At 45.3% G+C, this 12,453-nt stretch overlaps 1 protein-coding gene across 4 annotated transcripts in view; it reads right to left on the bottom strand.

The window, feature by feature from the left end:
- The window catches only part of ABCC8 (ATP binding cassette subfamily C member 8), a 154,203-nt gene that overhangs the window by 125,213 nt on the left and 16,537 nt on the right, over positions 1-12,453 (bottom strand). For all 4 annotated transcript variants that reach the window (XM_006277172.4, XM_019477068.2, XM_019477069.2 and 1 more), the window contains 2 exons: positions 9,751-9,993; positions 8,975-9,163 (listed from right to left, as the gene is read on the bottom strand). In XM_006277172.4, the coding sequence (XP_006277234.2) occupies positions 8,975-9,163; positions 9,751-9,993 (432 nt within the window). The remainder of the gene's footprint in view (positions 1-8,974; positions 9,164-9,750; positions 9,994-12,453) is intronic.

Here is a 12,453-nt window from a genome sequence, read left to right as displayed (position 1 = left end):
AATGGCACTTTATCGTGCATCAGCAGATGCATGACGAATAGATCCAAGGAGGTGATACTTCCCCTCTATCGGGCACTGGTCAGACCGCAGTTGGAGTACTGTGTGCAATTCTGGGCACCACACTTCAAGAGGGATGTGGATAACCTGGAGAGGGTCCAGAGAAGGGCCACTCGTATGGTCAAGGGCCTGCAGACCAAGCCCTACAAGGAGAGACTAGAGAAACTGGACCTTTTCAGCCTCCGCAAGAGAAGGTTGAGAGGCGACCTTGTGGCTGCCTTTAAGTTCATCATGGGGGCACAGAAGGGAATTGGTGAGGATTTATTCACCAAGGCGCCCCCGGGGGTTACAAGAAACAATGGCCACAAGCTAGCAGAGAGCAGATTTAGATTGGACATTAGGAAGAACTTCTTCACAGTTCGAGTGGCCAAGGTCTGGAACAGGCTCCCAAGGGAGGTGGTGCTCTCCCCTACCCTGAGGGTCTTCAAGAGGAGGTTAAATAAGCATCTAGCTGGGGTCATCTAGACCCAGCACTCTTTCCTGCCTATGCAGGGGGTTGGACTCGATGATCTATTGAGGTCCCTTCCGACCCTAACATCTATGAATCTATGAATCTATGCTAAGTTACACCACTGTTTTCTTCTTAAGCACTATGGGCCAAATTCTGTAGAGTTATGTCAACAGAGGAATTGGATCCCTTTTTTTTTCCAAAGGGCAGGACATCATCCTTTAAATATAGCTATTGAAATAAAACAATTTTAAACCACATACATACTTCACAACCTCCTTAAGATATTTATCACAATGATGTTAAAAATAAAAATACCCCAGGCAAAATCTAGGCATTTTATATAATCAGTGAGTTTCATCCAGCAAGATACTGAGCATTCAGGCCCTGATATAGAGCACCTGATACTTCATAGTATCAAGCTCCATCATTGTTGGATTTCTTTTTCATAATTTTGTGGATTTTCTGTACAATTTGCCCATATTACTTCATTTGTAATTTCTAGCAGGCACATATTCTACTGACAGAGCAAGCAGCTGTCATGTTGTCAGGGTTTTTCTGCTAGTGCTAGATGATTAATAGACATACAATTTAATGTCATGAGAATAGTTCAAAAGATGAACACTTAATACTGAAACTGGAATTATAAAACAAACATGACTATGAATTTTAAAAGTTGAACCACTGTGACAGGCTGTGATACTTAAAAAAAACACTCCTTATGCTGCCCAGGATATCCATGAGGTCTCAAAGCTTTTACCCCATTGCAGTTTGTCTCTATCTTAAAGCACTAGAAAGGTAAAGCAAACAATATATATTTTCCTAACAGGTAGTTGCTTCAACCAGCTTTTAGTATCTTCTGATTGTGTTTGTATTTTGCCATATAAGCAAAAAGAAAAGAAGGGGGAAAAGAAAAAGTAAAATCATAGATGGGCTGATGATGAAAATATATGGGTCCATGTGAGCTTCAAAAAGTTTTCAACGGATATGCTGAATACAATTTCATAAATACATAACACTGTTAGAAAGCAACAAAGGTTGGTTCGGTGCAGCCTCTCTCCAACTGACCCTTTAAAGCAGGTAAACATCAACTTAGAGGACACTTAACTATCTCTGAATGCAGATGAAGAAAGTTTGACAGATAGTGACAAGTTCTGCATCAGCACAAAAAAAATTCCTTCTACCTCCACCACATACAGCAACACTCAATGAAATATAATACAAAAGCTTTGTTCACAGTACAATACAAAATCTTAATTACAAGTTCTTACTCCCTTTCCTTTATCTCTCCCTTATAAAAAATCCAACTTCAATTATAAATCTAAGCATGAGTTGAGCTGTAGCAAACCCCCATTTTTTCTTTTTCTTTATTTATTTTTAAATGCATTCCCTCCCCTTCCCCAACCATTTCTGACTTTTTCTCTCCCTCTCTATTCCCTATAGATATGTATAAGTAAGCTAAGATGTAGGATAAGCTTTAACATTTTATTTTAGGTAATAAGTTTTATTTTTCTCTCCCCTCTTTGCAAATAAGTACCCTGCTATTTTGATATAGATATCCACTGTTTTATAAGTGATAATTATTATGTTTGTATTGATTTTTTACTGCTTTTATATTGTGTGATTACTGTTTTAGGCCTATATGTGTAAGTTAGCATAAGTCAAGTTTCCATCTTGTAATGTCAAGGCCTCCATCTTATCCCCATGCCCAGTTGTGTAACCTATGACTCATACCACCCCTCCTATGTAACTTGGTTCCTGAATGAATGGGGATGAATGAGGGTGCTTGAGAGACAATAGCAGTAGGTCTAAAAATAGCTCCCTCTGAATGACCGAACCATCAACACCAATACCTGGATCCAGCCCTTGGAACCACCCTCAGCATTCAAGAAAAAAAAGATGAGGCAACCTACCACTGTGCCAAGGCTGCACATGCTCAGTAAGAACACCTGGAGCCCTCTGGATCAGGACTGACATGGCCTGGACAGGCCCTCCGCACAGGAGATAAGAGGTAGTCTGCCCCATAAAAATGGGTAGTGAAGACTGACTGTTTGGGACACCATCTCCATCTGGACCAGCACCATGGTGCACCACCTATCCACCCAGAGGCCCTGCCGGCAACCCCCCTCTGGACAACACCTACTGGACAAAGACCTCTTTCCAGCCTGGATAGGTAGCTATCACACCCACTCCCTCTTCAACCAAGGACTTGGACTCTGTTTCTCTTCCCTACCTGGAATCCAACCCTTCCAATGAGTCTCTTTCTCCTGCTGCCATTGTGCATATGTGTGTGTGTGTGGTCTGTTTAATAAACCTGTTATTTTGAAACCCCAAGTTGGATTTTTGTCTGTTTCCTGAGTGTTTCCTCCTTGCTACCACTTATCTGCGCCCCCCTCCCCACACTATATCAGCAGTCTGCCTCAGTTTCCAGCCTCAGACTACCTTAAGTAACCCCAAGCCTCAGTTCCTCAGCCAGCTTTTCTCTAGTCCACTGGTTCTAATCCCGGTTCTGGCAACTTTCACTCTCTACACTTTAATTCTCTCTCTCTCACCTTAACCTTCCCCCAAGCATCCCAGGTACCCCAAGCACATACATACACACTGTACCATCCAAGTTAGGAACTTACCTGTGTGTATGTGTAGGTGAGTTGTATGTGTGTGAACTGGTGTGTGTGTGTATATATACATGTCATTGTGTGCATGATATATGAATTAGTGATCTGAGTACGTGTGCTGAGTGTGTGAGTATAGACAATTGATTTTTTCTAACTTTTAGGGTGTCTAGTGTATGCGCCTGAATTGGTGCTAGGTATACATGTACCTAGGCTGGTTTGGATGTGTATGTGCCTGAGTTGGTAGTGTGTGTGTGTGTGTGTATGCACCTAATTGATTTGTGTGTTTGTATATGTGCAAGTGTGTCACACCCTCCTGTCTAAAAGCGCAATATTGAGATCCTGAGAGTTGGCCGGACCCCACAGGGCAACAGAGCCTAAATAATTACTAGTCTTGCTGAGCTAGCAATAAATATCACTGGGTGCATCTACATGAGACATTTACTGTGGATCTGCCAAATTAGCTCCGTAGTAAATGTCTCCATGTTTACACATGTGCCCCTATTAGGGCACACAAAACTAATACACTCCAGAGCAGGCTACTACTTGTACATAAAAGCACGAGCCTGCTCAAGAGTTTTTTCCTGCCAGCTGGAACTGCTCTGACCAGGCTCAATATGCTGTGCACGAATAAACTCTGGAGCAATATACTCCAGAGCAGGGGTAGGCAAACCTCAGCACATGTGCCAGAGTATGGCACACAAAGGCATTTTGTTTGGCATGCGTGCCTCAGGGCAGACAGTAGGGAAGGGGCTGGGGTTGCACTGCTACAACAAAGATCAGGCCCTACGTGGCTGCCCCATCACCCACCCCGGCACACCAACATCTTACAAGTTGAGGTTGTGGGTGTTTCTGGCACTCTGCCCAAAAACATTGCTGACCCCTGCTCCAGAGTTTTTTACTCCAGGTGCATGTTCAAACGGTGTACCCAGGAGCAAAAAATTCCAGAGCAATAAGCTCTGAAGTTTATTTGTGCCCATTAATTGCACATGTAGATGTGCCCATTGTATATTACACTTTAGGCCAGGCTTCTCCAACATACGGCCCACGGGCCGCCATGCGGCTCTCCAAGCTGTTTTCTGAGGCCCGAGGTGCTGCGATGGGAAACAAAAGTAAACACTGTACTTTCATTTCGGGGGGGTGATGTGATGTGATACCACTTCCTGTGAGGTCTTTGAATATGGCTCGCCGGCCCACTGGGTGATAAAAAGTTCATGATCTGGCCCCACATTCAAAGAGGCTGGACACCCCTGCTTTAGGCCACGTCTTGATCTCAGGTACAACAGCAAAAATGAGGAGCAACTTCAAACAGCCAATAGAGGATCAAACACAGTATGTGCATCTACACAAGATGCTACTGCACAATGGTTACTGCTCTTTTATTTAGTACTTGTATAATCAAGTACTAAGTAAAAAAGCAGTAACCAAAGTTACTGGACAGTAGTGCCCGTGGATGTCTTCTTAGTAAAGCTACTGCACAGTAGCCTAATAATACTGCACAGTAGAAATTAGCACTGTTTGTGCTGTGATGTGCTACTGTGCAGTATTATTCAGCTACTGCACAGTTAGCATCTTGTGTAGACATGCCCACTGAAGACAATTAATTTATTCTAGACTGTCCCCATTAATCAGAGGTCGGAATACAGCCCTTCAAAAACAAACTTTTCCCTCAAATTTTATTTTCATGGGATTATGTTTTATATGGGTTTTTCATCTTGTTTCTCCACAACGCCAACTTTTCTTATGCTCCTAGAAGCAAATGATTAATAAGGTAATTTTTTCCTTAACCTAAAGATGCAATTTGCTTAGCAACAGAAAACTTGTAAAGGCTTTTTCAGAATAACCCAGGTATTCATCCAGACTCTATGCACAATGGTTTGTTGGCACACAGCTTCAACTGAACAAGACATTTCATGTCATTTCATATCATTTTTTACTGTTGAAGTCAAATACAATTTTTTAGCAGGAAACCTATGTAAAATGTAACCCCAAAGAACCAGAACACTTCTCAGGGGTAATTGTACCAAAAGTAAAATACTATCTTGGTTTTATTCATGGTCTATGATGAGCTGATTCATTCTTCCAATTTCTTTTCAGATGCTGGAGTTGAAAACTCAATGGATATTTGCAAATTACTTAATTAAACAGTGTTTGCTACATTTTTGGAAACAGGCTCACATGGGTTTTCCCATATTTCATCATAACCACCTCACTCAAAAATCTAGAGGTCTCATCTTGGCCTATGCTATGCCCCCCTGTATCAGGGTAGAGGGCCAAAGAACTTTACCTAATAATGGGTATCTCAGGATAGCTCACTGTGGATCTCCAGGTAGAAAAGGCAGCATAATCATATAGGTAATTCTTTCACAGACTTCTCTTCCCCTGCTTCTGATCAGAGGAGGGCCTATGACTAGACAGCATTGTTGTTCAGTGATTCCCAACTGGTTTAAACTGGAACAGTCCTGAGACTGCCACTCAGGCAAATCCAATGTGAATGGCAAGACAGCAAGGTGGCAGGAAAGCTTGGAAATTCAGTCTTCACTGCTAGTCCTCTGAGTTCTCTACATGAAGAGCTCTAGTTGAAACATGTGAGAAGTTAAACACTGCAGTTTCCAAGTATAAGAATAAAGGCCACAAGATAACTAATCAACGATGGATGGATGGATGGATGGATGGATGGATGGATGGATGGATGGATGGATAATTATTTTTCAGATCGAAACCTTTGTTAAAAATTTTCCCCAACACATTCAATATATCTGTGGCGGCGAGGCACCACCACAGGCTCCCAAAGGGGAGAGAGCAGACCCTGCGGGCCCCATACCCCAGGAGCAGACCCCCGGTAGGGATGACTCATTTCCTGCAGGGCAGCTGGAACAGGAGCTGCGACTGCGGCCACAGCCGCGTGAACTGGCGTTACGCCGGCTGTTTAATCAGCTGTTTCCAGCACGGGAAACAGCTGGACCAATCCCGGCGGTCATACCGGCCACTGCAGGAAAGTTTAAAAGCCCCACCGGAACTAGGGCGGGGGGAGAGTCGGAGAAGGAGGGCGCGGGCCGATAGCTCACTGGGCATGCTGCGGCTCTGGCGTGGGAAGGGAGCGACACAGCCTGCACGGCTCCCGCATGCAACACCAGAGAGAGCTTTAAGCCCCCTGCCGGAGGCAAAGCAGGGGCATCTCTCCAGCTCCCGGCAGAAGCGGAAGACGAGGAGGCAGGGGAGTCCCTTGCAAACAGCAGGAGGGATGAAGCATTTGAGCCTCCTGGAGGAGGCAGGGGTAGAGGAGGCAGCTCTGCAGCCCTCTCCTCCACAGGGGAATAATTTTTTAAAATTAAGATAAACCCCGAGAAGGGGGAAAAAGCCACCACAACCGAGAAGGCAGGCCCTGGGCCACCCTACAGGGCCGAAGATCATTATTGATAGACATCCACCCAGTTGGCGAGTGGATGGGGTATAGGGGAGGCGGAGCCCCGGGGAACATCGTGCCAAACAACCGTAAGTACTGCTGGGCGTTGGGAGAGCCCCCCCCCCGGGAAGATCTCCACTGGGAAAAAACCCCTCTCCTAGTTGTTTTTTCAACAAAGTCATGGCAGGTGAGTCGAAGGGAGGGGCTACACCCCAACAGGCTGGGCGGCACGAAGGGCGCAAAACGCCACAATATCTTTATACTGTACCTTCCCTTTTCCCCCCAAAACCAAGTGATGGAAATTGGGATATACATTATATGAGAGACAAATTGATCCCTATGAGTCCAGAAATTTAGCAGCTGGAAAATAATGGCAGCATTAATTGCCACAGCTCTGAATGTGATGGCAACTAACACTCCCCCCATTCCTCAGCTTCCAAATGCCCGGACAAACAGGGAGCCCTTCTGCTTGGCCAACATGGCCCTGCATACCTGACTGGGTTGTTACATGGAGTTCGTCCATAGCCAACACTGGCACACTAGGTCAGACCCAACATATGGCCCTGGAGCTGCCATGCCAGATCAGACCTCAGTTGCTGCCCTACATCTGGCATGTCAGATCAGACCTGGCATACCGGATCAAGCCAGGACATGGGGTCAGAGCCAGCAGCGAGCTCTAGAACAAACTCAGCTCCGTATCTTCTGCACTATCCAAGGTAAGATCTTTTTTTCTTCATGCTACCTTTAAATAACAGGAGGCATGTTATATTCAAGGGCAGGTATATGCAAGGAAATATACTCTGAATCAGCTCCAAAGTACACTGAAGTCAACTGTAGTCTTTCATTCACATCAGTGGGCTTTTAACAAGGTCTCTTCCAAAAAACAACAGTGTATTAAAATATCAGAGAACAGTGAAGTATAGTAATTTATTTCCTAAATTTGACTTGTCTTAGAATAAGAAAATGTTTATTGTACATTTTGTTCTAAGACCACTCAAGACTGAAGTCTATTTTTTCTTGGATTTCATTCTCTTGAAGAGCATCCTTTTTGAATCAGTTCACATTGACCTTTCAAATATGATCTCCCTGAAGACACTGATGGAAATTCTTTGTCACAGATAAATACGTTTTTCCTTTTCTGCTATGATGAAAGCCTAGTGCTGCTTTTAGTCATTTCAGACAGCCCACAGCTTTTTTTTTTTTAATGAAAAGCTGAGCCCCTCAAAAGTACACTTCATCCCTCTCAGACTGTAAATTCTTCATTACAGCTATTGTAGCTTCAGATCACGAAAGCATTTAGTTACATGCTTAAACTCATTCCTATTCAGGGATTGACATTCAAGGAATTATGCATGTAGTAAAAGCAATATCTTTAATAGGGAGGCTTTCCTGAATCAATAAGCCTTCTTATGGTCATGAATAATGCCTGGCACATTCTGGGCATTACCCGAGTACAAATAATAATATTAAACAACAACATTCAAAATAAGCATTCAAAAATGTACTACCAAGTAAATGTTCTTTATGGCTAAGTACAGACAGTCAAAAAGCCTGAGGCTGAATTGATTCAATCTTTGCAGGTTTCTGTAAACTGCCTAGATAGTCAGGTGATCACCCAATTTTCTGGCTCAGGCAGGGAGAGTAAAGTCCCCACAGTGGGCTTCCCCACAGCCAGGACAATCACCCAGCTACACCCCCTCCTCAGCTAGCAGGCCACCTGAGGAGGGAGTAAGGGGGGACAGCCCCCGCCCCACCATCCATCTCTGGACCTTCAGCCAGGCTGGGCTGGCATGGGAGGAAGCCCATAGTGGAGGCAGTTTCCTCCCCTCCCTCCCACCCCTCCCTCAGTTGGCCTGCCATCTGGGGAGAGCACATAGCCAGGTGACTGCCCCAGCTCCTGACTCAGGTGGGAGGGAGTAAAGCCCCCATTGCGAGCTTCCCCACAGCTGGGAGCCAGGCCAATTCCCCCAGCAGAGGAGGTGGCAGGACCAGGGGAATCCACCAGGTTTGAGCTGCCGGGGATCTTACAGCTGGGGCAAAGCTGCCCTGCTCTGCTGGAGCAAAGAGCACAGCCCATGGCTGCATAGCATCCTGGGATGCTGGAGAATTGGGAGTTAAATTGAATAGGGAGGGGATCTGGGACAGAAGTTCCATAAACCAGGTTGACCTAGATCAGTTAAGTCTGATACTACAGTCATCAAGGTTTATTTTAAACCAGTTTCAGCTAGTTTGAAAGTGGTTTAAGTGCACTGAACTTCTGTTCCGTTACAGGATTAAACCGGTTCCTGATCACTTAAAATTGGTTTATGTGTAGCTTCTGTCCTTAGCCTAAAGGTTAGGGACTAACCAATGCACAGTTACTTAAGGCCTGACCCAAAACCTACTGAACTCAATGGAAATACTCCCAAAAACTATAGATCAGATTCATTGTTAAGATATTCTAAATGGTACCTGTGAATGGCTGGGTCTATTCCTGTTTCCAACATGGTGAACAATCCCGAAGATGCAAAGTGGACCAGCAAATCCAAGCAAGTCCGCGAGAATACGGAATGTGCTGCTGAGAATTAGTGGCTTCCCAAACGCAGAGCAGAGAGCACGCCAAATTGACTTGGATCCTTGTGGATATTGAGATCTTTTGTTCTGTCCAGAATTTTTAAAAAGCACATAAATATTACCCATAAATAATTTTTGTTATATTAAATTCAAATTAAAGATATTTTGCAGGATATTTTTCAAAGTCTGAATTCCTTCCAACGCTCATTATCAGCTCCCAGTAATTGATCCTGGCTGAATAATTTGCCATTCTTGCATTTCCCTTGGAGCAGAGAATTAACTGGCATTTACTGTACTGCCCTAGAAGGAGCACTGAAAAGCAGAGTTCTATCCACTGCTATACGGTTTCATGGGATAAGTTTGTTTGTAGTAGCAAACCTGGCCTCCACATGGAAAGACGGAGCCACGGTAATCTTTCTCCTCCCCCTTCCAGCCAAAGGAGTAGGGTAGAGGTGGTACCTGCCTATCCTTTACCTCAAAGACAGAAATCTTGCAAAGCCCTCCCAAAGGTTGCACGTGAATAAATGAGGGAGGCTCTTCATTACATGCCATCCCCCCTGCTCTTGTATCAAGGGCAGGTAGAATCTGGAACTAAACTAATTCATTTAAGCCTCACCTCAATAACGTTTCAGATTCTTATTGAGAAGAATTCCACACTTCTTTCTTTTTCATACCTTTTGTGCTTCAAAAGCCTCATTAAGGCGAACATAATTGGTCAGAGCTCTCATAGCAATAGGCAGCTTGCCTATGGTTTTCATGTCTATAGGCTTTTTATGGGCAGTCTTGATGAAGGTGTTCATCCACCAGTATGTTCCTTTGGAGAGCAAATTCACAAACGGCTGAAGAAATCTGACTCCAAGGTCCTGGAGATCCTCAGGAGGCTTTACTTCTTTGGGATTTTTGAAGAAAACATATCTCTGAAATCCCATAAAGAATCATAGTAAACACAGAGAAAAGAGAAGAGAAAACAAATATTTATGGAACGTGATACTAAAAGAAAAGACAGGAATATACAACCACTGAGTAAAAGACTTGGACTTTCAAAGGAGCCAAATGAAATGAGCTGCCAAATCTGAAACAAATTCAATAAGAGATAAAAGTCTACTCTTCTTAAATGCTTTCCAAAATTCTGGCCAAAAAAGTAACATTTATATAAGACTATTTTGCCAGTTCTGTAAAATGCTTATTAAAAAGCTTTGAGTTTGCATCAAAAGCCATTAAAGTTGGACTGGACTAACAAGTATTTCTCCCATTTAAATCAATAAAAGACTCAGAACCTAGACTGATATTTCCTGCTCTCAATATTCTGAATATGGAACATATAATAAAGCAGTAATATGCTCATCATAATGAAGGAGTAATATGCTTATTATATGCAGTATATTTAATAATGGGCTCAGCTAGCACTAGGGATTCCTGTTCAAATGAGGATTAAAAAATGGCCCATTATTATTTCTTCATACTCTAACTTCTCACCTATTTGGTAACATGGGATGTAATACACTGTGTTGAATTGTAATTGTGCAGTTTACTCTGTCAATTACATATTCTTGGAACTGAAAAAGGATATAGACTTGACCTGAATTCAATGGGTGCATCTACATGAGACATCTAGTGCAGAGTTGCTTAATTAGCTCCACAGTAAACATCTCGTGTCTGTGTGTTGTGTTACTAGCATGGAGGAAGCTAACTAACTTTTCAGCAGGACAGTTCTTGTAAATCCTACAGCAATGCAGGTGTAGATGTTGGAGGGCCCAGCTGGGACATGATGGTGCTTCAGTGCAGGGACTGCCTGCCAGCTAGACTTGCATTGGAGCACCCTCATGCCCAGGCAGCCCCTCTGCAGCATGCTGAGCTGGCTTAGAGCAGCCCTGGGCTGCTGACTCCCTAGGCTCCTGGCCGGGTTGTGGGGGGCTGCTGCTCCAACCCGGCTAAAAGTACTGTGGCCCCAGGCACATGTGCAAATGGTGCGCCTGGGAGCAATAAACTCTGGTGTGACATGCACCAGTTTATTGCTGCACATTAACTGCACATGTCAATGAACCCACTGGCTGTGTCTGCACAAGATGCTGACTGCACAGTTGTTACTTTGCAGCCATTTAGTACTTGCATACACAAGTACTAAATGACTACACAGTAACCACAGTTACTGCTTGGTAGCGCCCCAGAATGGCTTTTTGGTAACACTGACTGCACAGTAGCTCATTATTATTGTGCAGTAGCTCGTTACTACTGTACAATAGTATTGTGTCATGCTTAAACCATGCAATGTTACTGCATGGTAGTGATGAGCTACTGTGCTGTGGTAAACAAAATTCATTAACCACAGGTAGTCTATGCTAAGCTTTTTGTATCTTGCTGGATGCATTTACACGTGCAAGCTACATGTGTAGTTTACTGTGGAACAAACCCATGCTGGGCAGATGTCTACATGTGCAGGTATCTGGGAGCAGTCTGGAGAGGGCTGCTTCCATCCTGCTCTGCCCCACTGCAGCATCCAGAGGGAGCTCCAGGCTCCTCCTGGGTGCTAGGCCAGGCTGGCAGGGTGCATGGGGCCAGGAGACAGCTCTCTCCTGGCAGGGGCTGGGAGATTGCTCCCTGCCTCAGGGAGCTGCCTGATGTTGGGGTGGGCTCTGATGGCAAAGCCTAGGCTGGGACAATGTCCCGCTGCCCTGACAGCAGGGAACTCCTGGCCCCAGCTCCCCAACTGGGAGCAGGGGGCTTGGAAAGAGGTGTGGGGGTGGGGCAGGCCCTGATCTGCCCGTGGGGCAGCTAGCAGTGAGCCCCCGGCAGGAATCCCCATCCAGCCTGGGGCTCACTGTTACCTGCCCCACCAACAGATTGGGGCAGGGGGCTGGGACCTGCTCCTCTCCTGCACCCCTTTCCAAGCCCTGTGTCTTGATCGCCTGATGGGGGCTGGGAAACAGCAACAGAGCTGGGACCTGCTCTAGGCCAGGACAGTTCCTGGGCTGCGCAGAGAAGTCTGCCTTGGCTGTCCAGAGCTAGCTGGGAATTTTCATGTTTCAGGAAGTTCCCAGCCAGCTCCAGGCTGCGCATGCACACTTCCCCACACAACTCAAGTGCTGGCTAGGACCTGTTCCTGTCTGAGGTAGGTCCCAGCTAGCTTCTGGCTGGATGGAAAACTCTCCTCATGCAGGCAGATCCCAGCCCCAGCTCCATGATCAAAATGGGGACTGGGAGATTTCTTCCTGCCCCAGGAGCTGCCTGCTGCCAGGGTGGGTTCCAGTGGCAAAGCCTGGACTGGGACAATGTCCCCAGGGCCTAGCAGCAGGGAGCTCCTGGCCCTGGCTCCGCAACTGTGGAGAGGGGAGTGGGAGCTCCCTGATGCCACAGCACGGGGACACTGTCCCCGCCCG

Source organism: Alligator mississippiensis, chromosome 2 (genome assembly GCF_030867095.1).
Source record: "Alligator mississippiensis isolate rAllMis1 chromosome 2, rAllMis1, whole genome shotgun sequence".
Lineage (NCBI taxonomy): Eukaryota > Metazoa > Chordata > Crocodylia > Alligatoridae > Alligator > Alligator mississippiensis.
This window is presented reverse-complemented; position numbering and strand designations above follow the sequence as displayed.